The 27545-nt window shown below is 39.2% G+C and overlaps 5 protein-coding genes and 2 long non-coding RNA genes across 18 annotated transcripts; 4 read left to right on the forward strand and 3 right to left on the reverse strand.

Annotated features, from left to right (window-relative positions):
• The first annotated feature begins 104 nt into the window (after nt 1-104).
• ocn (ocnus) lies at nt 105-2487 on the forward strand. The gene is made up of 3 exons (XM_020956001.2): nt 105-422; nt 482-606; nt 659-2487. The coding sequence occupies exons 1-3, from the start codon at nt 212-214 to the stop codon at nt 755-757; spliced, it is 435 nt and encodes a 144-aa protein (XP_020811660.2). The 5' UTR covers nt 105-211; the 3' UTR covers nt 758-2487.
• ZIPIC (Zinc-finger protein interacting with CP190) lies at nt 924-2487 on the forward strand. Its single transcript, XM_020956000.2, has one exon. It carries the CDS (start codon nt 924-926, stop codon nt 2265-2267), a length of 1344 nt encoding a protein of 447 aa, XP_020811659.1. The 3' UTR covers nt 2268-2487.
• Nucleotides 2404-19812, reverse strand: Axn (protein axin). 9 transcript variants are annotated; one of them, XM_020956308.2, is made up of 12 exons: nt 18933-19812; nt 14844-15052; nt 7130-7435; nt 6841-7073; nt 6041-6718; nt 5289-5423; nt 5064-5160; nt 4785-4916; nt 4241-4499; nt 4033-4180; nt 3573-3923; nt 2404-3507 (listed from the first exon to the last, which is right to left on the reverse strand). In XM_020956308.2, the coding sequence occupies exons 3-12, from the start codon at nt 7226-7228 to the stop codon at nt 3381-3383; spliced, it is 2259 nt and encodes a 752-aa protein (XP_020811967.1). In that variant the 5' UTR covers nt 7229-7435; nt 14844-15052; nt 18933-19812; the 3' UTR covers nt 2404-3380. The 9 variants fall into 9 exon arrangements, with proteins under 9 accessions (XP_020811967.1, XP_020811965.1, XP_086696117.1 ...); XM_020956306.2 differs by having other exon boundaries at nt 3573-3926; XM_086839991.1 differs by lacking the exon at nt 18933-19812 and adding an exon at nt 17187-17599 and having other exon boundaries at nt 3573-3926.
• LOC147642528 (uncharacterized) lies at nt 18995-21690 on the forward strand. Of its 3 annotated transcripts, none has more exons than XR_015273242.1 (3): nt 18995-19141; nt 19938-20078; nt 21558-21690. It is a non-coding gene; the product is annotated as an uncharacterized LOC147642528 (long non-coding RNA). The 3 variants fall into 3 exon arrangements; XR_015273244.1 differs by having other exon boundaries at nt 19954-20078; XR_015273243.1 differs by lacking the exon at nt 19938-20078.
• On the reverse strand, nt 20125-20878 carry Xrcc2 (X-ray repair cross complementing 2). Its single transcript, XM_020956313.2, has one exon. It carries the CDS (start codon nt 20876-20878, stop codon nt 20180-20182), a length of 699 nt encoding a protein of 232 aa, XP_020811972.1. The 3' UTR covers nt 20125-20179.
• On the forward strand, nt 21179-27254 carry Mgat2 (alpha-1,6-mannosyl-glycoprotein 2-beta-N-acetylglucosaminyltransferase). Of its 2 annotated transcripts, XM_020956310.2 has the most exons (11): nt 21179-21758; nt 23031-23125; nt 23202-23330; nt 23398-23535; nt 23705-23889; nt 23942-24183; nt 24240-24385; nt 24444-24604; nt 24867-25250; nt 25999-26213; nt 26268-27254. In XM_020956310.2, exons 2-11 carry the CDS (start codon nt 23110-23112, stop codon nt 26488-26490), a joined length of 1839 nt encoding a protein of 612 aa, XP_020811969.1. In that variant the 5' UTR covers nt 21179-21758; nt 23031-23109; the 3' UTR covers nt 26491-27254. The 2 variants fall into 2 exon arrangements, with proteins under 2 accessions (XP_020811969.1, XP_020811971.1); XM_020956312.2 differs by lacking the exon at nt 24867-25250 and having other exon boundaries at nt 21183-21758.
• On the reverse strand, nt 22116-22790 carry LOC147642529 (uncharacterized). The gene is made up of 2 exons (XR_015273245.1): nt 22424-22790; nt 22116-22215 (listed from the first exon to the last, which is right to left on the reverse strand). It is a non-coding gene; the product is annotated as an uncharacterized LOC147642529 (long non-coding RNA).
• Nucleotides 27255-27545: the final 291 nt, after the last annotated feature.

A 27545-nucleotide genomic window follows, 5' to 3' on the forward strand; every position in this document is an offset into this window, starting at 1 on the left:
ACAATCGCTTACTATGATTGCAAAATTTATTTCAAAGCTCACAATATATTTGTGCGATTAGTCCGTAGTGCCATGACATTTTTGATACTTTTAACGAGGGGATTTGAACCATAATTTATAAACAGTTCAGTCGATCTGGAGCTGGCATACACTTCATACGACGCCTTTTCGGAAAGTAGTATCCAAATTAAAGCGTTTAATATATAATAAAATGAGAAATTTAAAATTTTTGGTCCCTATCTCGCAAATAGTTCGTCCCACTCGCATGCTGAGTGTTGACAGGGTAAACGCTCTTTTGTTAAATGTACCAAGAGTTCAGCTTGCGTCGGGAAAAAATCAATATCTTTTATTGCTGATCTATATTCATGGTCAAACAAGATTCGGCAGGACCATCGTCCGCGGAGACGCAGATAAAAGCCATGGTCAGTTGTCTGGGGCTCACAGGTTCATAGATTTCTCTATTTATTTATCGGCTTTTCAGAGGAAATTTTTGAGGAAACTAAAAATAAAATGAATGAGATTGGCATATGCACAAATTCCCTTGGAGGCGGCTTTATAGAAAACACGGAGAAGAAGAAGCAGATACAGATCTATGGATGCTGCAAGGTAGGTAACGTGGGTTTCCTAAAGAAACTATGATTATTGAGATTCTCAACAGACATTTGGAGAAGCGCCTCATGGCAGGACTAAGGACATTTTGCTTTCGTGGACCAAATATCAAAACTATAATATCATCTTGCCTAAAAACCAAGATTAAAATTTGAATAAACCACAGAAACGACTATTAAGCCTATTTAAATTGAACAGTGCTGGTAAACGGGTTAAAAGTCTATTTCTTATTTGGTGCAAAAAGCCGTCACCACATTTCGCGAATCTGGTCACACTAACGGATGTTTTGTAAATAATTTGGCAGAGTCCCCGAAATGAATTGTTGCATTTGCCAGTTTTCTGTGCGCACTCCTAAGAACATATATACCGAGACAGTCGGGAACCCGCCAGTTCTGATAAGCGAACTGGTCCTGCAATGCACCAAGGGAACCAACTACGCCCTGACCAAGGAGTCATCAACGATATGCAAGAAGTGCTGCGAAAAGCTGGCACGCTATCACAAGTCAATAAAAATCGCGCGGAAGCTACGTCAGGAGATCCTAGAACTCATTCACAGTCCGTTTCTTGCCAAAGACCTGAAGCATTCGCTGCTGAAAGATGATGCGGTGAAAGTCGAACGCATAGCCAAGTTTGATGGAAATATTGAGGACGCTGCCGACGTCGAGGAGCAGCATTTTGTTGAGGAGGAGGGCGGGGAAGAAATTGACAGCGCAACGGAGACGGATTTTGTTCACCAAGCGACTATTGAGGAGGAGGTGGGAGAGGATGAGCACACCTTTATACTTAATGAGGCAGATGGCGTAGGCCAAGATGAGGAGTTCCACTCGATGGACCTAGAGTTAGATATTGATAACGAGATAATCATAAATGAGGAGACCACCGAGGAGGAGATCGAGCCGCAGACAAAGCATGAAGCAGAAGATGCTGAATTCTTCAAGGAGGACACCATGAGTGAGTTCGAGGACCATCTGGACGGTACAATAGAATATATAATATCCGATGCCGAGGACCACGAACAAGACTTGGACAGTTCAGGTGACTACATAGTAAATATACAGTGCCCAAGCTGTCCAGATAAGTTCACCAGCCGGCGCGCCTACAATGCTCACACAAAGCGCGAGCACTTTCCAGGCTACGTCTGTGATCAGTGCGGCAAAACTCTGCAATCTTACTCGGGATTCATTGGGCACCTGCAGAACCACGAGCCAGTAAAACAGTTCGCATGCCCCGTCTGCCCGGAACGTTTCAGTCGCAAATTCCGGCTGAAGCACCACATGGCCTGGCACACAGGTGAAACACCCTATCAGTGCGAGGTGTGCTCAAAGCGATTCGTCCATAAGGTAGCACTTTACAAACATAAGATGATCCACGACAACGAGACGAAACGGTTGGAGTGCCAGGTTTGTGGATTTAAGACACGCACCAAGGCTCATCTTGAGCGGCACACCCGCTCTCACACGGGCGACAAACCCTTTGCTTGTCCTGTCTGCAACAAACGCTTCTCCCAGATGTACAACATGAAAGCCCATCTGCGGGAGCACGAGAGCCCGGGCACCAATCGCCATCGACGCTTCCACTGTACTAAGTGCACGCACACGTTCATAAACGAACAGAACTACATAAGCCATATGCAGCGTGACGACTGCACGGCAGTCTAGAAATTGCGCGCACAATTGAATATTGTATAATATGTTTAGATAATTCCACAAGGCGTTAATTTCAAAGCGAGCATACAGCTGCAGTACTATCATATGATTACCATCCGGCTGAGGAGAAACAGCTCAAGGCAAGGAGTACATTATGTTCTATCCATGTACTTTTTTTTTATTAAATCTATATGCATTTTTCTCACAAATAAAATATGTTTGATATAATAAATTTATCCGTTATTTGCATATTTCTGCGGTTATTTCAGTTTTCTTAAAAAAATATGTATAGTATGTGGTGTATGCATTAACTTATTTAAATAAATCAATCGACCGACCGGTCAACATCATACGTCTCGGCCAATTGGCCTTTAAAGAGTCGCTGGACTGGACTGATCGCTTTCGAAAATGAAATGTACCTATTGGTTAATGGTAAATCGGTTGATGCAATTGACGCAATTACAATTAAAATACATTGTATAAATACATAAATTTCAAGTGTGTGTTGTATGTATGCTGTGTGTTATAGATTATACAAAAATAAAACAGATTATCTTTTGATTTTTGTCGCGTTAAATAGAACTTTGTTAATATCATCATCATATCATCATAAAATGCACATCACAAAAATATTAACAAAATTTATTGCAGGCAGTCCGTAGTTAGTAAAAAGTAACAAACAAATCCCAATCCAGGAAAATCCATACCTTAAATCTTCTTAATACATTCGATTTTGTGCAGTTCCTAATAATCTCTCAGCCCTGTTTCGGGCCCATTCAACAACCCAGCTGCGACTGATTTTATGAACTCGCCTCCACGGTATAAACAGAAATTTACGGTCTATTTATGTGGGATTCAAGCTCGTTTTAAATAGTTGACGATTTACAAATTTAAGTGGCTTGAATTTATCAGTTTTGGTTGTTCAGAGTAGTTTGTGATGCTTACAAAAGCTTGTCGCTTTTGATTTTCGGTATTTGCTTCTCAAGTTGGTATGTGACCCTAAGATGCTTCGTACACTTGGTGCGTCCGCTTTTTCGTTCGTATTTTACCGAGTGCATCATCAGTGCATCAAACCACTCACTCCCAATTTGCCTTAATACAAAATCTACACTAAATGCTTAATGCTTAATCGGATGGCTTGACAAGACCCATCGCTTTGTCTCCGAACAGAGGCAGTATGTCGGAGTCGTTAACAATCTCTTCCTGAATCACTGGACTGTCCGGGTCTTCGCAGTGCGTCTTGAAAAAGAATCTAAAAAACAAAAGATTTAAAGTGTGTGAGAATGAATACTTCGATTGCCGAATAGTGAATACTACCTAAAGTGACCCCTTCTTGGTAGATAGTCCTTGAACTGACGCAGGGTAGGCTGGGTACCGGGTATTTTTATTCTGTATGGAACTGGCTCCTCGCAGAATGAAAACACTACTATCGTCTCCGGAGGCTTAGCCGGCAGAGGAGGAGGCGCAGCATTAGTCTGAAGTTGAAGTTGGTGTTGATGAGGCAAGCTAATGCTACCGCTGCTGCTGCTGCTAAAGGAGGACATTGACGGTTGCGCCAGGTGTCCCTGCTGCATAGGCGGCTGGGTATATCGTCGAGAGCGTCGCGGCTCGTCTTCCAGTCTTCGTTTCGCCTCCTCTAGCTTCGAGACTGTGCTTGAGCCGGATCGACTGCTTTAAAGTATATAGGGTTTTTATTAATTTTTTTGCATCGGAGGAAATTTTGCTTTTAAAAGTGGTTCTGGTTCCAGTAGTATGAGAACCGTATTACCCAACCTACCTCGACTCTTTGTACTTGGTAACAGTGTCGGCCGAGAACATGCTAATACCACTGTCTGTATTCATTGAAGGCCATTTATTTGTTAACTTCCTCGAGGAGCAGGAACTGTGATCTGGCATGGACTTCGAATGCTTCATGGACTGCCCACCTGTTGATGGAATCTTTGTTAGGTCACTGATTCTAGAAGCAGAGATTTTATTAGCCATACTTAGGCTCATCGCGCCATCGCTAACCATGCCCGAGTCATGTGTGGCGGTGCGCCTTCGCGATGGAACGGGCGGACAGGGGGACATTGTTCCTGGAGAGCGGTGCGGCGTTTGGTCCTTCCATACTCGCGACACATGCTGGTCAAGAATGTCTTGGTCGTTGTCCTCGTCCAATGCGAACTTTTCGCGAATCGCCTCGGCAAATGCCCGATCGCTGGCGGTGGATCTTTCGTTGGTCAGCAGCGTAGCTCCGGGATTCCGCTGGGAAAGTAATAGGCGAAAAGAACGTTGTTAGATTACAATACCCGAAAGAGATTCTATAAAGTACTTCTTTACTTCTCCGAAATACGCCATGAATAAACATTAATTATATACGGTGATAAATTATTAGAATATGAAAATATGATACACATCTAAATAAAATTATAATATTCTAGATAACTATAAAAAATATAAAGTAAAAAAAACCTATTACAAAAAAAAAGAAGTTAAAAACAAATAATTTTACCTTTACTGTTATGTTAAAAACCGGCCATTTTATCTTACCTCGCGCGCTCTTTCCTCCATGTCTCGCTTTCGTTTTACTTCTTCCAACTTAGGTATCAGAAGAGCCACAAGCTCATTCTCCTTCAGTGGTCTGTGCTCGTTCGAATGTAGTCGTTGTGTGCGAGGTATAACCTGGTTTTTATAATATTAATAACAAAACATTATTTACAATATTTAACAGTGCTACGCGTATCTGAAGCTCTTACAGAATTCCTTTTAAAAGGGTCCATCTGTAACGTTTAAAAAATCAAAAAGAAACAATAATAGACCAGTGTTTACCTGAAAGGTATTGGTCTCCTTATTTGCCATCGCGCTCTGGCGAATCGCCTTGCTTTCCGTCGAGCTATGTCTACGTTGTATGTACGGGCGACCGTCCCTGAAACGAAGATGTATTAAAAATCAGGCGAGCTGTCAGCGAAGAGTCCTGTCTTCCGCAACTTGACATTCAATCTATCATCCCGTCATAATCGCTGGCCGGCCCACTCCGTTGGTTCCCCTACTCACATTGAACAACTGGAGAGCGACATGGTGTCAGAGTCGGTACGTCCGCCGGAACTGACGCTGGCCCTCTCCGAGTCAACCCGCGAATTTGGCACATAGGAAGTGTTCGTGCTCGCTGGGTACACATAACCGTGGGCACTACTCGCATGCAGATCGCGAACACAACCAGGACATATAGTTTCCATGCAATGGCGTCCAATTTTATGATCGTGTTTACATAAGTGTGTGGGGGAATCGTCGGGATCCACAAACAAAAATGTTTAAATCAAAAGAACACAATGTAGTGTAACGGCAGTGTAGAGTTTTAGGTCCAATGAGTGAAGTGGGGCAGGTGCACAGTATTCAGTATGTAGTAGTATGCAGGTGGGTGTGGGGCGTGCGTATTTGTGTGTATTTGTGAACGTTCGATTACACCATATGTTGAAAAGTAAAAGAAATAAAAGTAACAAATTAGGAGTTAATCACAGAAAATCATTAAATTTAATACGAACTTAAGGACAAAAAAGAGGGAATGTGGATCGCGTCTGATGTAAAAATAAGTGGTTTAAAATAGCAAATTAAGTCAGAGTTCCTTAAAATTATCTTCCCTTTGGCTTTCAATTTAAAAGTAATATATTTTGTAATATTAAATGTCTAGATTAGGTCCGAGACTTAATATTTGTGCGTTAATGATATTGATTGTAAACAAACGAACTAGCCTACGTGAATTGACACCAAGAGCTAGAATTACGAGTGAGAAAAATGTGTGAACATACCCGGGAGGTCGGATTTCCAGTCTTCTTTTTTGTGTTGCTATTAGTAGGTCCCGAGTAAGTCGTATCGGGTAGTCGGGCGCTCGCGCCCCTGCCCCTCCGGATCCACCTCCGTCCTGCATTTGCACCTTCTCGAAGTCGTCACAGAGTGACAGCACCGAGTCCTCATGCAACGTGGGCAGCGTGGAGCTGCGTGGCAGTGTGTCGGTGGCGCTGATGGAGCCGCTTGAACTGGCCGACGTCGAGGGACCGTACACACTGCCGCTGGCACTACATGTGCCAGCAGGCGGCCCGCTCACGCTGCTCACTGGCAGGTTAATGAAGGCACCGGGCGGCACTAGCTGTTGGAGCTGTCGCTGCTGCTGTTTTGCAGTGGCTGCAGGAAGGGCGCACGCCCCGACGAGGCTACTGCCACCACTACCGCTGCTTCCGGCACTGCCCGATCCCGTCGCGCCGCTGCTGCTGCAGCGCTCCTGCAATGCGGACATTTGCTGGATATACAGAATGTACATATCCGAGCAGAGAAACGTTGGGTATATGTTGTCCCGGATGGTAACCTCCACATGGTGCTGCATAGGATCGAAGATGTGCGGGCTAAGCGAGATCTCGGGGTTCGTCTTGATTGCCTTAATCTGGGCGCGCAGGTCATCGGAGATAGAGAGCTTACTCTTGCGCAGAAATCTGGGAAATCAAGCGGAGGCATAGGTATATGAAGTTTCGTACTATTTGAAGACATCGAGACAAAACTACGCTCTTTACTAATACTATTTTCATTAACTGGTGAAGGTATGAAGGAATCCCACCTATAGATAGCTCCGATTATCTGCTTGACTTTCTCCGGGTCCGTCTGCTGCTTGAGACCCTCGCACGCAAAATAGAAGTTGAGGTGGTCGTTGTAAGCGGGCGCCTCTTCCTCGACGTACTTCTTGAAGAGCTCGACCCCATCTCGATCCTCCAGCAAGTGGTTTAGCGTCCGAGCCCAGTTCAGATAGGATGGTGGCGAATTCTTCGAGGTCTCTCCTGCCCCTTCGGTCATCTGATTGACCGAAAATTTCAGTAAGTCAACTTTTATTAAACAAGTCACCTTTTTACCTTTTTAACACGGCTCTCTTCTCCTGGTACAGGTGGTCGTGGCCCACTACACTCATTATCATCATTTTTCCGGAGTCCCAATGATGGATGGCCACTCATGCCACTCCAAATTGGCTGCACAGGACGAGCGATCGCTGCTAATTATTTACCTATTCCTACTATAAGAATACCAGTTACCAGTTACCAGTTACAAAACGTTTCTGTTATCTTTTCTCTGTTTTAAATCACAAACGCCCGGTATTTTACAAATAACTGGTACATGGAAGGTGTGCACGTCTGCGAATTTGGAAGGCAATTAGACAAGGCCTACAAAGAGAGGAAAGACAGGGACATGTATAAGAAAAACCACAAATGTGATGCAGCATTATATTTAAACTTATTTATATTATGTTATAAAAATATATATAGAGCAAAAGCCGTCTTGAGCTGTCTTATCCGACTCGTTCCGATTTACATTGTCCATATACATATACCACATAATAGAAAACTATTTAGTAGGGTTCAATCGAGATAACTAAAAAAACTTGATTATATGCTATAGATATGCAAACGGACATTTTATTCGGAATTACAGTCTTAATTGGAATTCTAATGCGAATTTTTCAAGGACGCGGAAGCCAAATGACCACTTAGTGGCACCTCAATGGCAGTTGCTTTCTTATCAAAGGGCACACACAAATTGCAGAAGGAGGAATCGAACGGCGGCCATTTTGAGAGCGCTTTTGATTGGTTGACGGCATCGACCAATGCAGCATTCGGGGCGCATGATAAGGGGAAAGAAGTAGGAAAAGGGAAAGGACAATAATCCATTATGTACAAAATTTGAACACAAAATCCGAACACACACACCCACCCTAATACCGGGGATGGTGATGGGTACTCTACAAACCCTGCTTCCACTGGCGTTGTCTGCCGCGTTTGAGAGCTGCCTAAAACTAGAAAGTAAACATCGCATCGCGCGTTTGGTAAATCAAAAATATTCCCTTTTTCCTGGCCCTTCCGTACCCATTGCACCAGCGAGTAAACCATTGCTTCAAATTCAGCTACTTTCTAGCGAAATCGCATATCATCTTAAAGACATTATTAAACATTATTTTAAAATCGTAATAAATCACCACATCTCAAGCTACAAATAAATTCATTCAAACTTTGATTTGCATATTTTAATGTTGGATGAATTTTCCTATATAGATTTACCAAAAGTACCTATGGCAGCTATGTATAAGATACAGTCCGACATGACCAAACGGCTTAAAACCGTAAATCAGCACTATATTTTAGGTTCTATTCGAATATTTTGAAAAACGAAGTTATGTCCATTTTTGTATTATTTTCCTATTAAAAGATTGTTTTAGGTTTATGACTTTGTTAATTGTTTTTAAATATAATATTTTAATAGAAATTTTATAAATATCAGTAATGGTATACCTCAGAAAAAAAAACATGTTAATAAAAATTTCGAAATTATAATTATTTTTCTTTAAATTTCCAGATCGTTCCAGCTATGTGTGATTTAAAGGCCTAATCTGACCCGTTCCGAGTTATATAGCAATGGAAATAGAAATAAAACTATTTGACATGTTACAATAAGATAGCTCAAAAACTGAGGCTGGTACATAAAAACAGAAATGAGTAGATTGACACGATTATTGATGCTGATTGAGAATACTTTCTAGGACCAGAAATGACGCCTTCATTGTTTTGCAGATTTCTGATTACAACTAAAACATCCTGAACGTGTACAGTAATTCACAAAAACCTTAAGGGTTTATAGCTCTATCTCCGTGGCGTTAAGGTGAACCCCAGCAGCAGAATGTAGCGCAATTGGCATGATACATAAACTGTAATTTTCAAAAATATTAAATTTTGTATTCTCAGTTATAAATAGGTAGATTCGCGCGGAGTGAACGGGCATCTCTGGAGCAGACGGCTGCCATCAACAAAGCAGCGACAAATAAAACAACCGGGAGCAAGGGACATGAGCAAAAGCCTGGCAAAAAGGAAAAGACGAATGCTGGGAGGAAAAGGGGAAAGCAGGGTGGCTGACAGGAGGTGGGAAGGTTCGAACTTGAGCCGAGCAGCACTTTCCTGCCAGTCGTGACTTACAAACACACATCCGCACACAGGCTCAGTGATACAAGGGGATGAATGCTGTTGTTTGTTGTCGCTGAAGAGCCAGGACAAGCGAACAACTGAACAGCCACAAAGCGCTAGCGCCAGAGGAGGGCCAAGGAAATTCGTCAAAACGCCATTTGCATAGCACTCCATTACGGCGAAAAGAACAAAGACAGGCACAATTAAAACGTTCGGCACCACAAAGGACCGAGCCAGAGAGCGACTACGTTGAGCCAGCAATGGCGTTGTTTCTAGGAGCAGGACAAGCTTCGACCACTTGATGGGCGCGTCATTCCCCGTGGCCATGCCATGAAGAAGATGCCGAGAGGCAAAGGAATTCAGTGCCTCTTTAGTGCATCTTATAATCCTTCCTTGCCGTTTATCTTAGGTTTATCAAATACCAACATCAAAGAATCAGCTCGACCCTAATGACATAATCCCTACTAAAAGTATCTCGTTGACACTTAGTAACTCGACTTTGTTCACATTTTTCATAAACTGAGTTGTTCTCGGTATGGTCAGCATTTCTTTATGGTCATATACTGACTAAACTCTGAATTTCGTATCTGAAAATTCATTCATGAGTATTACAGGTTTATTTGGAACAGGTAATTAATTGAAATAATTGCATAGTTTCGGAAACCCTTAGCAAGATATATGTACATATGTATTCCTTCATTCATTCATGTTGAGCACCAGATTTAAAGGTTTTTTAACGAATCTTGAGATGTAGCCTTTGCTTCTATTGCAGATAGTATTTTATTTGGAATGAGACGGATCGGAGGACTATAGATATGTAGTGATATGAACGATCGAAAAATCATAGTTATTAATATATGACATAATTGAGATAGGACCAAGGTGTACATTTGCAGAAAGATTTGGGAAAATTAATAAGAGTTTTCCTTTTATGTATTACACATTTTGAGTACTGTGTATCAAAAAGAATCAGATGTTAAAAAAAAAAAACAAACAAACCATAAGGGGGTAATTTTGAAATTTTCAAAATATCAAAATAAGAGAATATCATATATACATTTAACTTAGATTTATTATTATTATTATCATAACTAAGCCAAAAATGCATTTTATTCAATTTGGAAAAATTTTCTGTCGCTCGCGTGGCTAACATCTTTCTAACTTAATAGGCGGATTATTTCCCAAAATATAAACAGACAAAAAAGATTTCCGAATAGAAATAACGACACTTCCACTATCCAATTCTAAACTGCAAAGATTAATATATAAACTCCGGCTTATTTACCTATACAAAATAATAAGGTGAGAGCCATTGATTAATTTAATTTGATTGATTAGTTTTTGATAAGTGTTTTGGATTTTTAATGACAACATGAACATGAGAAACACATATATTTCGTTTTTATAGTTTTAATATTATATTCTGTCATAATCATAATCAAATTACATATTACAGAGATTGTACATCCGCGTAGTCCATTGTTTCCGTTGTCTACCAAAAATATTAATTTTTCATTGACGTTCCATCGCAGTTGAAGGCGAATTGTAAAATAATTAAGTAAATACCTATTGATTTCAGATGGCGAAGAGGGGAGTGAGTTTCAAAAACAACAAAGGATCAGGAGCATAGCTGCTCAAAGGCAGATGATTATTTTTCTATCCCTATTGGATTGCATACGCATGACCGGATAATTCCCTATTCTTTTCAAGTTATGAGTTCTGTGATTGGCAGGTAAGTCTACCGTGAGATAAGGGCTTTGCAAAGGCTGCCGCAGGCTATTCTTACAGTTTTCCTTGAAAACGGTTGCCAGGTGTCCGCGGCAGGTTGAGAATTTCGCTCCTGTGCTAGCCCCAAGCTAATTGTCGTCCCCTGTGGTAGGCTAGGTGACATAAGATCTCTATCGGTGCACTCACAATACCTCGACAGGTTGCTCACTTCAGAATCCAACGACTCTAAGGATTATTTTCGACACTAATTGTTGACAAATCTTGCCACGAGCCAGGGAGCACAAGGTATTCGGTGACAATGTCTTTACGAGCGGCAAGTCAAACTGAACGAGTCCCGACTCCGGAATCCTCAATTTTTAATTCAGCGTTGACAGCGCTTTCAGATTTCACCCTGGCAGTCACGTATGTGTGCCCGGGATGAATCAGACAGTGTATATAAGCCATTTACCTCTCTTTCCACCACCCGCATCCTCGTGCTTTTTCCATTCACAATTGTTGCATGCGGACATGCAGGGTGGCGATTACGTCGTTTATATACAGCCGTTCAATTTAATTGATGAGGAATACAAATACAAATCTGTATTGAAGAGTTACAGCACTCTTTTCACTTTTATTTAAATTGTATTAACCGCTGTATGTCTAAGACAGAATTAGTTAGATTGATACAAAACATCTATGTAAGTTCATCTTTACATATTCGTCACTTGGCGTTGCATTCTATCCTACTTAATTTTTTCAATTTTCAAATTTATTTTTTACACAATTGATGTTTCTGTCTGTGCAGGAGTCCTGCCAGGCAGAGCTTCCGAACAGCTGTTGATAGGCAACTGCCCAGCAGAGGGGAAGCGAAGTCAGTAAGAGGGACGACCTCCAATATAATAATGCTTCATGTACATTGTACAACTACACACAAAAGATGTACTTTTCAAAGTGTCCGCGGTTGCGGAGGTGCGAGCGAGACGGCATAGAGGAATAGGACTCATTGTGTGTGCAACCAATATGCGCAGGTCCAGGCGCAGTCTCCAGACCCTCCGATAAGGATCCTGGCCCACTGCCAGAGACCCAATACAAGCGGCGAGCTGCCCGCCCATCCTGATTGTACATAAGCAGAACAGCAGAGTTGGGTCTTGTTCGCTTCTACTTCGAATGCTCGAACGGAGTAAGGGTTGCGCTCGAAAGCCCACTCACTCCATTGTACCTGCAACCCTCTGGATCTCTTTGCTCTCTCCCGCCCTTCCGGGCAGGCAGGCAGCGGCAACCACCATTAACTAAAAACAAATGTGGAAATTATTTTTGAATAAGTTTGAGAACAATACAACGGGGAGGGGCGACCGGCAGCAGCCTCGTTTGTTTAATGAGGTTAAGAGACTGCCATTGCTGCCAACTGCCAGCTAAACTGAGCGTCTGATGCCGGTCTAGACTGCCAGCGAACTTACGGCGAATATTGCCGAAGGTCAATAGTGGCACTTTGTTAGTGGCAAAGTTGCCAGCAAAGCCAGAAAAGTTCGTTACGGAAACGCACACTATTCAGGTACGATGCCCATTGCAAGGCCGCCAATGTTGCCCTTTTGGGTTGACTGTTGATAGTTAAGTAAGTAATGATCAAGCTTTAAGAGTAAAGTCTCTTTTTAACCATATTACTTAAAAGTGTAAAAAAATACCTACAATTTTGTCAGTGTTTTTTACTAACAGTGTTTGCCTCCGATTAAAATAAATACCTAGTTTTATAGTGGGACTTCAAGACATAATACCTGAAGTGCTCATTATGATGGGTTTTCTCAGTAACTTTATGTACCCATTTAATTAGACAATTTATTTATATCATTTCCGAATATATATGTTGTAATATGCTCTCCCCCAAAACGGCTGAATCATATCGTAGTTTTTAATTTTTTCAACAATTTATTAGTACCCTCTAATAAAGTAGTCATTTAAATAAATTTAATTCAATAACTCAAAAAATATTATAAAAAAACTAAAATAAATATTCTGGTTTCTTAACCTAATAAAGCTAGGCTTAGTTATTTCCAAAAGCCATATATATTTCGATTCATCTTAATTATAATAAATCAACATGTTGAACAAATTGAAAGAAAAAAATGTAAATTGTAAATAACTAACTTAACATGTAGTTTTAATACCCCTATAAAATAGTTTGCCTTGTGGAAATTTATGCATTTTTGGCTAAGTTATGATACTTGAAATACTTTGATTTACATTAAACATTCAACAAAAAAATTTATATACTTAATCGAGCGGCAAGGATGCTGGCAACCTATTAAAACACAACGCCATATTTATACCCTTGCAGGGTATTATAATTTCAGTCAGAAGTTTGCAACGCAGTGAAGGAGGCACCTCCGACCATATAAAGTATATATATTCTTGATCAGGATCAAGAGCCGAGTCGATCTAGCCATGTCCGTCTGTCCGTCTGTCCTTCTGTCCGTTTCTACGCAAACTAGTCTCTCAGTTTTGAAGCTATCTGAATGAAACTTTGTAGTTAGCCTTCTATATACTCTCACTCGTATATATGTCGGAACTGGCCGGATTGGACGACTTATCATATAGCTGCCATAGGAATGATCAGAAAATTTTTACAAACAATTTTTTAACATTTTCAGTTTTCAACAAAATTGGTTCAAATTTAAAATATAGCCATTTTATTATACTCTTCAATTTTCAGTAAAATTTTATGAAAATCGGACTACTATATCATATAGCTCCCATAGGAACGATCGAGTAATTATTATAATGAAAAATTATAACTTTTTCAGTTTTCAACAGATTTTCATCAAATTTGAGGTATAGCCATTTTATATTAGTCTCAAATTTCGTGAAAATCAGACAACTATATCATATAGGTGCCATACAAACGATCGTTTGATGTAGAAGAAAAATGCAAATCTGTGAATGTAAAGCTGCAAATATAATATGTAAAGGTGAATGAAATGAAACCAGGTATTACTTCGTTGTTCTTAACACAAATATATGTATATAATTTATATTGTATGGATTCCTAGTCATAGAAGTTCTATCTGCAAGGGTATATAAACTTCGGCGTGCCGAAGTTAGCTTCCTTTCTTGTTTAAATTTACGTAAAATTGACAACCTTATTTTGAAATAAAAAATATCGCTCATGAATCCTAATCCTTAATTCGTAAATAAAAAATGCCTATCCATAATCTGCTATCTTAGATCCATAAATATGGCCTATACAGTTTACTTATTTACCTTTCGAATTAATTTATAGCCCAAAGAAGACCCTCGTGCCCGATTGACTGGCAGAGTATTAACACATTTTTCCCCGAAAATCTATATCTATCTATCTATCTATCTATAATCCCGGATAATTCCAGCTTAAGAAAGTTACAAGTAATGCAACTTTGATGATATTAAGCGTATTAAAAAACCTGTTAAAATCCCCAAACCTGTTATTCTCAAGCAAATTTTGAACTAGGACATCAACTGATCGGAGCAGAACTTGGCGCAATTTAAATATATTATATTGATATGTTCACTGTTATTAATATTTATTTATTTAATATTTATTTGGGCTCTGCTGCGAGAAAAACCTACAAGAGTGGTTCTGTGCTTCTTTAGCATTTGAAATAATCTGAATTGGAACACGGCCAATGGAAAAGGTCGATAAAAGATTTCTAACAGTGGTCTAACCCCATAACATTTACCTCACTAAAAAAAAAGGCATCAATCAAGCAACTCTTACTTCCCTCTCAAATACATACATATGTATGTATGTTAGCGTATATGTACATAACTTATTGAATACCATTTGAATTAAAATTCTTGGGGGGGACAAAAATACTTCTCGCACGACTGAATACAATTTACGCTTAAATAAATATAAAGAATGTATTTGATGATAACTTACGAATTTAAGGGTTTGTAAGCACTAGCCGGTTAAGCTCCAAGGAGAAGAGTCACAGCTTGAGACAATAAAAAATCAAATTACTGAGTCCTTCAAGTTAGGTGAATTCCTTGCTGTCCGGTTCATAGAAATGTGCAACTCTTTGTTCCACTTGTACGCTTTACTTCCTATATACTTAGCTTATATTATTGTTAATGCAGTACTTGCTGTACCTAGAAGGAAATAGAAACAATTGTTACAAAAGATAATATATAGTTAAAAATTGTAATTGTAAAATATATAGTTAAAAATTGAAAAATTGTTAGATGAGCTGTAAAAACTGTTGTTTTATCTTTACAGGCAAAATTAGTTTTTGCAGGCCACATAATTTATTTTATTTAAGTTCTGCTGATTCACCACTTTCACAATGCACAATTTAAAGGGAGCTGTTCCCTGCAAAAACATACATAGTTGCTTAATAGATTTTAATAGTATAAATGTTATCATTATTAATATATGTATATGTTTTTAGCATTACCAATCAAGTTGATGTACCTTTTCGTCCATTTCTTTTCTTTTTTAATGGAATGGTAAAGATTGTGTCGCTTAATAAACTTATTATTTTTTAGCAATAGTTTAAAGTATTTTATTTTAAGAGTACAACTTTTAAAATATTGAAAAAGCTAATCTAAGCTAATCAGGCGAATCATTAGAGGCATGTCATTTTTTTTTTTTTTAATTTTCAAAATTTCAGTGTCTAAAATTAACAAAAATGTTTATTTTTTTTTTAATTTTAATTTGAGTGTGCAGATTAAATAGCCTAGTAAAAACTAACGTTGGGCAGCTTTCTGAATTAAGATTTATGCTTTTTTGGCTCAGTTATGAGTTTTTAGCATTGATTTTTAGTTAACAAATTGCCATAAAATTATAGATAAATATCGACCGAAAGAATGATTTTATAATTTTATACAGAAGCTTGTATGTCTGTGAAGGAGTCATTTCCGACTCTAAAAATCATATATGTTCTTGATCAGCATCAACCGGCGAATCTTTTTAGCAATGTCCGAAAAAAATTTAATTTTTTTTTTTTTAATTTTTAACATTTAACATCGATAAAATTTTCAAAAATTGACAATAAGTTAATTTTTTAACTTTTAATTTGAGTATGAAGATTTATTAACCTAATAATAACTAACGTAGGACAGCTTTCCGAATTAAGATTAATTTTTTTGGCTCAGTTATGAGTTTTTATACCCTTGCAGGGTATTATAATTTCAGTCAAAAGTTTGCAACGCAGTGAAGGAGGCACCTCCGACCATATAAAGTATATATATTCTTGATCAGGATCAACAGCCGAGTCGATCTAGCCATGTCCGTCTGTCCTTCTGTCCGTCTGTCCGTCTGTCCGTTTCTACGCAAACTAGTCTCTCAGTTTTGAAGCTATCTGAATGAAACTTTGTAGTTAGCCTTCTTATACTCTCACTCGTATATATGTCGGAACGGGCCGGATCGGACGACTATATCATATAGCTGCCATAGGAATGATCGGAAAATTTTTACAAAAAAAATTTTAACATTTCCAGTTTTCAATAGAATTGAATCAAATTTGAGATATAGCCATTTTATATTAGTCTTAAATTTTGTGTCAAATTTCATGAAAATCGGACGACTATATCATATAGGTGCCATACAAACTATTGTATTGTATTTACTATACTCTACAATTTTGTATAAAATTTTATGAAAATCGGACTACTGTATCATATAGCTCCCATAGGAACGATCGAGAAATTAATACAATTAAAAATTATAACTTTTTCAGTTTTCAACAGATTTTCATCAAATTTGAGGTGTAGCCATTTTATATTAGTCTTAAATTTTGTGTCAAATTTCATGAAAATCGGACGACTATATCATATAGGTGCCATAAAAACTATTGTTTGATGTAGAAGAAAAATGGAAATATGTGAATGAAAAGCTGCAAATATAATATGTATAGGTGAATGAAATGAAAGCAGGTATTACTTCATTGTTTTTTAACACAAATATATATAATTTATATGGTATGGATTCCTAGTCATAGAATTTCTATCTGCAAGGGTATATAAACTTCGGCGTGCCGAAGTTAGCTTCCTTTCTTGTTTAAGCATTGATTTGTAGCAAAAAACTTGTCATAAGAATATAGATAAATATCGATCCAAAGAATGGTATTATTTTGGTCAGAAGCTTGCATGTCTGTGAAAGAGTCATTGAAATTGTTTTTCTTTTAACTTAATGTAATGCTTTGAATCGGAAGAAAAAAACTATATTTTAGGCTATGTTTATTATATATAACTATGCATATGTTGAAATATAACGAAGTCATACCGATTTCTCCATTAATTTATAATCATTATACTTTTGCAGGGTATTATAATTTCAGTCAGAAGTTTGCAACGCAGTGAAGGAGGCACCTCCGACTATATAAAGTATATATATTATTGATCAGTATCAACAGCTAAGTCGATCTAGCCATGTCCGTTTCTACGCAAACTAGTCTCTCAGTTTATGAAAATCAGACTACTATATCATATAGCTTCCATTTCTTTTAACTTAATGTAATGCTTTGAATCGGAAGAAAAAAACTATATTTTAGGTTATGTTTATTATATATAACTATGCATATGTTGAAATATAACGAAGTCATACCGATTTCTCCATTAATTTATAATCATTATACTTTTGCAGGGTATTATAATTTCAGTCAGAAGTTTGCAACGCAGTGAAGGAGGCACCTCCGACTATATAAAGTATATATATTATTGATCAGTATCAACAGCTAAGTCGATCTAGCCATGTCCGTTTCTACGCAAACTAGTCTCTCAGTTTATGAAAATCAGACTACTATATCATATAGCTTCCATAGGAACGATCGAGAAATTAATGCAATTAAAAATTATAATTTTTTCAGTTTCCAACAGATTTTTATCAAATTTGAGATATAGCGGTTTTATATTATTCTAAAATTTTTTGTAAAATTTTATGAACATCGGACTACTATATCATATAGCTCCCATAGGAACGATCAAGAAATTAATACAATTAAAAATTATAATTTTTTCAGTTTTCAACAGATTTTTATCAAATTTGAGATATAGCAGTACTATATCCTATTGCTCCCATAAGAACGAGCGAGAAATTAATACAATTAAAAATTATAACTTTTTCAGTTTTTAACAAAATTTGATGAAATTTGAGTTATCAGTTTTATGTTTCTTTACAAATTTGTGTAAAATTTTACGAAACTCGAACTACCATATAATACAGCTGCCATAGAAACGATCAAGATATTAATAAAATTAAAAATTATAACTTCTTCAGTTATCACCAGATTTTCATCAAATATAAGATATAGCCATTTTATTTTAATCTACAATTTTGTGTTAAGTGATATGTAAATCGGACTACTATATCATATAACTGCCATACGAACGATCAAGAAATGATTACAATTAAAAATTATAAAGTTTTCAGTTTTCAGCAGATTTTCATTAAATTTGAGATATAGCCATTTTATATCAGTCTTAATTTTGTGTCAAATTTGATTAAAATCGGACGACTATATCACATAGGTGCCAAACAAACGATCGTTAGATGTGGAGCGAAAATACAAATCTGTGAATATAAAACTGCAAATATAATATGTATAGGTGAATGAAATGAAAGCAGGTATTACTTCATTGTTTTTTAACATAAATTAATATACTTTTTATTGTATGGATTCCTAGTCATCGAAGTTCTATCTGCAAGGGTATATAAACTTCGGCGTGCCGAAGTTAGCTTCCTTTCTTGTTTTAATTTACAAAAGTAGGTACATATACAGACTCAGGGCTGCTTAAAATTTTGTAAATATATTTATTAAAAATTATATAAACTGAGAGCACATTTTGTAAGTGGACGACTGATGTACTAGGATACCGTACAGATCTTAGTACTGCAAAAAAATACGAGGGGTCTGCGGATGAATTTTAAAGGTGGCACACAAATCGATCATCAGTCATAAGCTCTGATTAACACTAGGGAAAATTCTGTCAAAGGATTCAATCTAGTAGACCAAATAATGATATTACATACCATTATATTCGTGTTTCCTCGGTTTCACTCAATACTAATGAGAAACTGGTCCTGGCAAAATCATGGCGGCCCGGGCGCTAATAATAAATGGCGGTGACGAGGTGGGTTTGGACGGGAGTAATTTGATTGTAGCTTTTGCGGCTGGACGCTTCGATTCAGATAACGAACGTGACGAGGAGGATGCTTTCATTTTGATTTATATGCTCAACGTAAGTAACAATTAATGGCGATTGCACGCGTGGAAGGACGAGAGTTTAACAAACAAACAAACGTAAACAACAAAATGTGTTAACAAGGCGCAGGCACGGCTCGGCGACCGGACTAAACGCTAACGAAGGCCAATCGGGGTAGCACCCAGCACTTGGTTCTTGGCGGGGATCGGAACCTTTAGGGAGCACTCTACAGTCCAGTCTCCAGTCTGGCGACTTGGTCGAGACGGGTGATCTATATGGCTATCTGTGGCTTGGCTGTGGACATGGCAGGAGGTGTCTCGTTCTCTGGCAACTCTGATCCCCTGGCCAGAGAGTAAATCAAAGAAAACACCGTCATCTAAAGCATTTTCACTGTGTCCCCTTCAACGCACAGAAAAACTTCTATTAGTTTTCGGGCATGGAAACACTTTTCTGTCTGCTTCTTATTTTGTGTATTTTGTTGCTGTCACTTGTGTGCTGTGACCTGCTGCTGCTGCCTTTTGATTTTCATGGACGTGATGTTGCAGATTCGTAGTGCTACGACTGTAATGAACGCGGACACTTTTTTGGGGCTTCGGCACTAGATATTTTGTGGTAAATAATATATTTATTTAAGGCAACACAAATGTTAGACGGCGACACCGAGACGAACGATTACATGCTAGAGTTGCGTGGTTCGAAATCGAACTAGTTCGATCAGCGGTATCAGGGATGGCAACTGTGGAACCGGTTATCTACCTGCCAGAGCTGGCAAAATATTTACAGTATAAATTAAAAATAAATATCAATATAAATATAAATATATTTATCTAAGGCAATTCAAATCTTAGACGCCGAGACCGAGACGAACGATTACATTCTAGGGCTACGTGCTTTGAAATCGAACTAGTTCGACAGCGTTATCAGGGATGGAAAATGCGGAGCCGGTTTTCTGCCTACCAGAGCTGGCAAAAAGGTAAAACCTTATTAATTACAAATAAAAAACATTATACACCGGTGAATGTTTTATAAATAACACTTCTCTTTAGTAAATTTGTTCTTATCAGTCTATCAGCTTCATTGTCTAATTTCTATTATACCATTGCTGAATGACACAGACTTTCTATTCATAGCTAGGTTCCCCCGAAGTTTGCTCATCTGAATGTTGTAATCTACTTTAGCTCCCGCGATTTTCTCGTTGTATTTGGAATTGAGAAAGCTGGAATCCACCGTGTACATGCCACATACGAGCGCCTCTTTGCAGATCCGATTTAGATGCATCTGGCATTGCCGGTAGTACCTGTACTTGGTCAGGTTTTGCTTCCTCTCCGCTGCATCCAGCCAGTAGAACTCGCTGAGCGTGTCAATTGCTATCAGTTCCACACTGCGGTCTCTCAAGGTCTCGTATGGGATGTTGAATAACGTATACTTCACATCCGCGGTGGTAAAGCACTTCATGAAGCTGACCCGCGCGACGCACTCTTTTGCGATCTCGGTCAGCTCCTCCGCGGCTGGCGGCTTGCCTTCTAATGAAAATGCCTGTAGCTCTGCGCGCACGACCTTCGTTAAAGATTCCCGGGTGATTTTGTGGCTCAGGTTGATCAAATATATGCTCCATTGCCGTCCACCAAATGCATAGGGTGCCACACAATGCGCAATCAGTTGTTGGAGAACCAAGCTTCTACCACTTTTTGGGGGACCGGAGATCTCCACTAACGTTTGATCTTCAAAGCCGCACGGGCCAAAAACTGTGGAATGAAGCTGTCTTGAAGTCATTAAAATTAAATTGTTGTTTACCCGAAATTAGAGCCGGTCGACCCGTCTCTTGGTGAAACAATCGATACTATCGATTGCATACAATTTTATAGATTTGACTATAAGTATTTTTATAAAATAGCTTGTTGCCTTTTAGCCATGTCATTGTCCCAGGCAACTAACTTTTTTATATAAATTACATGTAAGTAGTCAAAAATAAAAAATTACAAAAATACTATCTATATAAATTAAATGTAAATAGTCAAAAATAAAAAATTACAAAAATACTGGAAGAGTAAATATTGACACCCGCAACATATCGATGTATTGGCACTATCACTCACGAGACCCAGCTGTTTATGTTTCTCGGCGCGCACAGATACAGATACTCGTTCAGGCAACTTAAAATACTCGGTTTAGCTTTTGTTGTTGGCCAAACGAAAGCGAAAAGTGAATAACAAACTCACATCCAGCACAAGTACAATAGGCATTAGCATTGCAAAAAAAGAAAATGTTCGTAAAGTGCGGGCACAGTGATGTGATTTAATGAGAAAAGTGCTGCGCCGCAGCAGCTGGTCATAGGTGTGTGTCCGGAAAAGTATATTTTATTCGTCGCCTGGTCGCAGAAAGACAAAGTTACAGTTATTTTACCGTCTTGATCTGTTCGGAATGAATATGTAACACTTTCGAAATGCCGCAGAATGTGGAGGAACCGTGGCGCCTACTCGTGAGCTAACCAAATCATTACGCTGCATTTGGCCTTTGAGGGGGCGTCTGAAAAATCGATTGACCGTAGTAACTGGCGACCACAACACAAGAGCAAATCAAATAATGATGATTGTGTTAGAGTCCCCTGAAGCAGCTCGGAGCTCAGCTGACTTTGCCGGAACATTAACCAGAGGTGAGTCCAGTGCTCGCCCAATTAACAAGCCCACGACGAATGACAAAATGTAAAAAGCAACAAGAAACAATGCATTTGCTTGTTGTTCGTTTTTGTTTTGGTTTTCCGACCATTTATTTCGTAACATCTAAACCAAAAATACCTGTTCGACCTCATGGCGCGCCCCCCGCTGCCTTCACGCCCCACATTTAGCGCTTGAACGCAGTAGTGGATCCCGCATACACGGAAACATTTTTTGCTTACTTTTCACCAGTCGAATTTCTTATCTACTTTAATCAATTTTCGAGAATTTCAAATTGAAATTTCGCTTTACGGAATCTACCCTACTGTTTTCTTTTAAATACCTATAAGGCAGAGTTTTAAACATATTTTCATCGATTTTATTTATTTAATTCGTTGTCAGACTTCATGAAGCACCATAATTCGTTGCCTGGCACTGAGGGCGAAATTGTAGTTTCTACAAAATAAATAATAAATATTATAAGCTTAATCATCACATCTTAACTTCACGTAGGATATAACAGCTTTTCTTCTTAAAATAGGTGAAGTATATACCACCTTTAATCAATTGATAGAGATACAAGAGGCCCATTGAGAAATAAAAATTATCTAATAATATAGACCTTTAGCGGAGGCCCGCGCAATTACATTTGAGATATTCTTACATTATCTTCCTAGTGACAGAAATTATTAAGTGTTTCCTCTTTCTGCCACAGAGATTACAATTCCTCCGAAGATAATATATTTTGTTGAGCTACTGCCGCCCGCCATCCGAATCTATTTTTATGTCAATTGGCGAGGCCTCGGCTAGTGGACGGACGGCAGACAGAGACGTGCGCGCCGCCCCTTTACAGGCTCTCGAACTGCGTGCCGTGCTCCATACTGTGACTACGTGTTCCCGTAAGTGCCTCCAAGCCCCTCTCCAGCCTCTTTTATCCTCGATCGGCTAGTGGGCTTCTATTGCTAATTAAAGTCAAGTGCCAAGTATGGCTCTGAGATCGCGGCGCGACGGAGGCTGCTCGACATACAATTGAGTTTGCCTACTTGTTGCCTTTCTGATTAACATTCCCGTTCTTAATCCCATTGCGCACTTAGAGTACTAAAAAAACTCATTAGAACAAATTGAACCTGCATATACAACAGTATTGTAACTTTTTACATTTATAAAATAGAATTCATATGATGTTTTTTCCCCATCTCTGCTCTCCTCTTAACAAACTTTCGAATTTTGGCTTTTCCATTATACCCTAGCTCTTCACTATTCCATTTCAGATGTCAAAGTGAATACGCTCTCTCAGTAAACACTAGCTAGTACTCCAGGCGGAGCGAAACGAGACCGAGAGACGCAGATATGTCGAAAACGAGGGGTAAATACAGGGAATCGTGGGGATATACATACATATATCAAAGTTTGCCAAGCTAAATCTGTTTGATGTTGAACAGGTCGCATTCTGATTCCACTTCCTAATACCGGAGCGATGGGGCGCAAGCGCAACAATTTCTACATGCGGAGCCTCTTCCTACTGGCGCTCTGCATCTTCGGTCTGCTACAATACCACAATTTTAACTACTGTGAGTCGTTAGGTCTGGGCTCTGCCGTCAGAACAGTGTATTCACGTCCCTGATTTCCCTTTTGTAGTGGACTCGCGGGACAATGTACTGGGTGATACGGTCACCAACGACTCCGACGACGCCATACTGGCCATGGTTCCCGCCACACTTCACAAGTATCTCACACCGCACTCCCGCAATCACACTATTTCGGGAGCCGGATCAGGTAGGTAATGGTAATGTTGAAAATGTCAACTGGGATAATTAAGAAATTGGGCCAAATCAAAGTTCTTTAACCATAAATATACTCTAGCCTATGTTTTGAATATGCACTAAATGAATAAATAATTGGCGTTCACTTTTGTTTCTGATTTGCTTTCTTTTCTTCTCGGCAGCCCTGCTCCTTAATGCGAGCAGCCCCGGAGGCGTGACTGCCACCACACTAAGCTTTGACGTCTACCACCCTCCGAATATTACGGAGATCAAGCGTCAGATCGTGAGGTACAACGATATGCAGCTCGTGCTCAACGAGGACACATTTGGGCCCCTGCAAAACGATTCTGTGATAATTGTAGTCCAGGTGAAAAGCTTTGCGCCTAAGATAATCGGCTTTTAACAGTTCCATTCTAAAGGTTCACACGAGGATAACCTACCTGCGCCATCTAATCGTTAGCCTGGCGCAAGCGCAGGACATCTCAAAGGTATTACTGGTGTTCTCCCACGACTACTATGATGACGATATCAATGATCTAGTGCAGCAGATAGACTTTTGCAAGGTCCTGCAGATCTTTTATCCATACTCTATTCAAACGCACCCAAACGAGTACCCCGGAGTGGATCCCAACGATTGTCCGCGGAACATCAAGAAGGAGCAGTGAGTTTCCCATCCACAGATAATGATGACCTATAACAATGTAATATTTTCCACAGGGCTTTAATCAGCAATTGCAACAATGCTATGTACCCTGATCTCTACGGACACTATCGGGAGGCCAAGTTCACGCAGACGAAACACCACTGGATCTGGAAAGCGAACCGTGTGTTTAATGAGCTGGAGGTGACCCGTTTTCACACAGGTAAGCAGGCTTTTCAATGGTTCATAGCCCCGATCTTATCAGCTACTTTTTCCTGAAGGCCTGGTCCTATTTTTGGAGGAGGATCATTACGTGGCCGAAGACTTCTTATACTTACTGGCCATGATGCAGCAACGAACTAAAGACTTGTGCCCGCAATGCAACGTTCTGTCCCTGGGTACCTATCTGAAGACCTTCAATTACTACACCTACCACAGCAAGGTAAGATCTGGAGCAGAGTGCTTACCCATGCAATGCTTAGAAACCATTGGATGCGAAAGGGAGAGTGCTAACCAATCGAATATATCCTTTTAAGCTTATGTTGCTAAACACACGCATCATACATATTACTTACACAATGTCGCATCCATCCATTTGTGGTTAAACATCCGGTCATGAACGTCCACACAACAAACGAGTTTATCATTGTACTACTGTAATTTATCATATCTGTATCTATTTTATTCCGAATTCTGGCACGCAGACTAAAAAAAAATCCTATGCTTCCTCGCTGATCTCGACAAGCAGTCTATTAGGATACAATAGGAATAACAATAATAGAAACTCGGTGCAGTTAGCCGGGTCGTCCACCTATTCTTCCTCATCATCTGCAGCGCAGTCATCATCTACGTCATCTCTCAAATCTGCCAAAGTCTATGTAGGCGACACCACTGACAACCAGAAAGCCAGTGATTTAAAGAGAGATAATACCAGTATCAAACGGGGAAACCTCATCAACACTGTCACCGCCACCGCCGCCACATCCGACACCAACAATGAGCAAAGTAGCAAAGATAGCAGCAACAAAAATGGTGCACAAACATGGAACTATCATGTCCTGCCGTCATTGTATTCCGTCTATCAGAAGGTAGCAACATCGCACCGCTAGCACAGGGCGTTAATTCCCGTTAACACCATCCCAGCCTTTACAGCTTTAGAACAGTTTTAGTCACGCACTTGCCTGCCTGTCCCCAGCACCATAGTTATTTAACGTAGATGTTTTCCTCGTCCCTATTGTTTGTTGCATAGTTCATTCATTTACGCTTTAGCAATTCTATATATTCTATTATATTTACATCCTAAAGCAATGCACCTCAGGTGTGATGGGAAATCTATTGTTGTATAGATCCTAAAGCAATGCACCTCAGGTGCTTAAAGTATTCAACATATTTTTTCCATCATTGTCTGTTTGGTTGGTAAATTTGTGTACTGTTTTGTGTTTAATTGTACTTGTCTATATGTGTCTGTGAATGGCATGTCTCAACTCCGATCCGTTCCATTCTCTGACCTGTTCTGGCAGTTGCACGCTCGCATTCGCTCCCAGAAGATCGATAGGCAGAAAATCATCAGTGACTATCCCCAGGTATTTGTTATGGTGTGTACTGAGCCCTGTTATTCGGCACTTTTAACTCCAACTAGTGATTAGTCCAAAACGATGGCGTCGCAGTATGGAGTGGCCATCTTAAATGCAATTTAAACAGCTGGCTAATCAAATTAAAACAAATTTGCATGCCAAACCCACTCCTTTCGGCCTCCTTTTGATATATTCTGTTAAAGTTTTTCCTACTGCATTATCTTTTATTCTACGTTTTTATCCGAGATGTTTTTATCTGCAGGTGGAGGTAATGCCCTGGGTCAGTAGCAAACACAATATGGGATTTGCCTTCAATCGCACCACCTGGACAAATATCCGAAAGTGTGCCCGCCACTTTTGCACCTACGACGATTACAACTGGGACTGGTCGCTGCAGCACGTTTCTCAGCAGTGTCTCCATCGCAAACTCCATGCTATGATCGTCAAGGGGCCCAGAGTTTTTCACATTGGAGAATGGTGGGCTGTCAGTATTATGTTGCTTATGTAAACTTATTCAATGATCACTTGCAGTGGGGTCCATCATAAAAACAAGAACTGCGAGTCTAACCAGGTAATTTCGAAGGTGCAACATGTCCTGCGCATTGCCCGGAACTCACATCAGCTCTTCCCCCGCTCCCTGACCCTGACGGTGCCCAGTCTGATGAAGAAGTCGAAGCTTCGCAAGGGTAACGGTGGGTGGGGCGACCTCCGGGATCACGAGCTGTGCCTGAACATGACGCTATCGAATAGGTAAAGGAACCGTGAACGAAAATATGATCGTACCAGTCAAAAGCCAAGAAACGTAGCTTTTAATGTTGTCTAAGTAACAATACGAAGCAGTAGCCTTAAACACTATAAACGAACAAGAATTCAGCAAATACTCTGTATCAGCTAACTACCCGAAATTAAGCAGAGCCAGAAAAAAGCCCAAAGATACTCGCCTTGGGCGCAGCACAACTCCTATAACTACGATTAAGTAAAATAATAATCTAGTCACGACCTTACGCCATTATTAAAAGCGCATTGTTGCAATCTCCTCTTTATGTCGTGGACAACCACTTTATATTGTTTAGCCTCCGTCCAGACTTCAAGACCGGAAGAATTTGATTTCCATACGACGGCAAAGCAATCCTTATAACAAAAGAACCAGAAACAAATAAGGAATATATCTACTCTATCCCCAAATTGTGCCGAAACCGTTTAGTAAATGGTCATGATGTAGTTCGAGTTAGTTAAGCCAGCAAGTCGCATAAACTAGTCATAGCAAGGTATTGTGCACTCAAATAAATAAATATATTAGTTTACCCTTTTGATACATCTTATGGTTATATGTTTTAAGCCTGTAAATAGTTGAATTGCGTTGTATAATTGCATACATATTTTTAATATAAAAACTAAACGGAACTAAAGTAATTTGTTATTTTAATTCGTTAGTCGAATACGCTTTTATGTAATAGGAATTTTTCATTAATCAAAACGAATAATCGTCGAAATAAACCCAAATAAATTCTCTACCAATTGTGGGCGAGTTTTTTATTTGATCTTGTTAGTGGGCGCTTTTAGAGAAAAAAAAAAACATTTTTTGTTAAAAGCAGTATTAAAAAAAAAGCATTCACAGCTGTACAATTTAACAAATAATTACTTTCTTTTATTGGTACTGGTTTAGAAAAACGTGTGTAACGTCCCTCAATTATTTTAAATAATTTAACTTTTCGCGTTCAGCACTAAGTAGCAAAGTATCTAGCCTAATTAAAAACTAGTTAAATGATATACAATTAATTTTCGGTTCTTCAAAATCGACCCAAATTG

The sequence above is a fragment of the Drosophila serrata genome, unplaced genomic scaffold, assembly GCF_035046125.1.
Source record: "Drosophila serrata isolate PLE 108 unplaced genomic scaffold, ASM3504612v1 contig_382, whole genome shotgun sequence".
Classification (NCBI taxonomy): Eukaryota; Metazoa; Arthropoda; class Insecta; order Diptera; family Drosophilidae; genus Drosophila; species Drosophila serrata.

Bases quoted from the DNA above. Each gene is read 5' to 3' on its own strand.
- ocn (XM_020956001.2), top strand. From the start codon at position 212: ATGAGAAATTTAAAATTTTTGGTCCCTATCTCGCAAATAGTTCGTCCC. The intron at 423-481 runs GTCAGTTGTCTG...TCGGCTTTTCAG, and splicing joins AGACGCAGATAAAAGCCATG to AGGAAATTTTTGAGGAAACT. The intron at 607-658 runs GTAGGTAACGTG...GATTCTCAACAG, and splicing joins AGATCTATGGATGCTGCAAG to ACATTTGGAGAAGCGCCTCA.
- ZIPIC (XM_020956000.2), top strand. From the start codon at position 924: ATGAATTGTTGCATTTGCCAGTTTTCTGTGCGCACTCCTAAGAACATA.
- Axn (XM_020956307.2), bottom strand. From the start codon at position 7,228: ATGAGTGGCCATCCATCATTGGGACTCCGGAAAAATGATGATAATGAG. The intron at 6,719-6,840 runs GTGGGATTCCTT...TTGATTTCCCAG, and splicing joins ATAATCGGAGCTATCTATAG to ATTTCTGCGCAAGAGTAAGC. The intron at 4,500-4,784 runs GTAAGATAAAAT...TTACTTTCCCAG, and splicing joins TGGAGGAAAGAGCGCGCGAG to CGGAATCCCGGAGCTACGCT.
- Xrcc2 (XM_020956313.2), bottom strand. From the start codon at position 20,878: ATGACTTCAAGACAGCTTCATTCCACAGTTTTTGGCCCGTGCGGCTTT.
- Mgat2 (XM_020956310.2), top strand. The intron at 24,605-24,866 runs GTAAGATCTGGA...TCTGGCACGCAG, and splicing joins ACTACACCTACCACAGCAAG to ACTAAAAAAAAATCCTATGC. The intron at 26,214-26,267 runs GTGGGCTGTCAG...GATCACTTGCAG, and splicing joins GTTTTTCACATTGGAGAATG to TGGGGTCCATCATAAAAACA.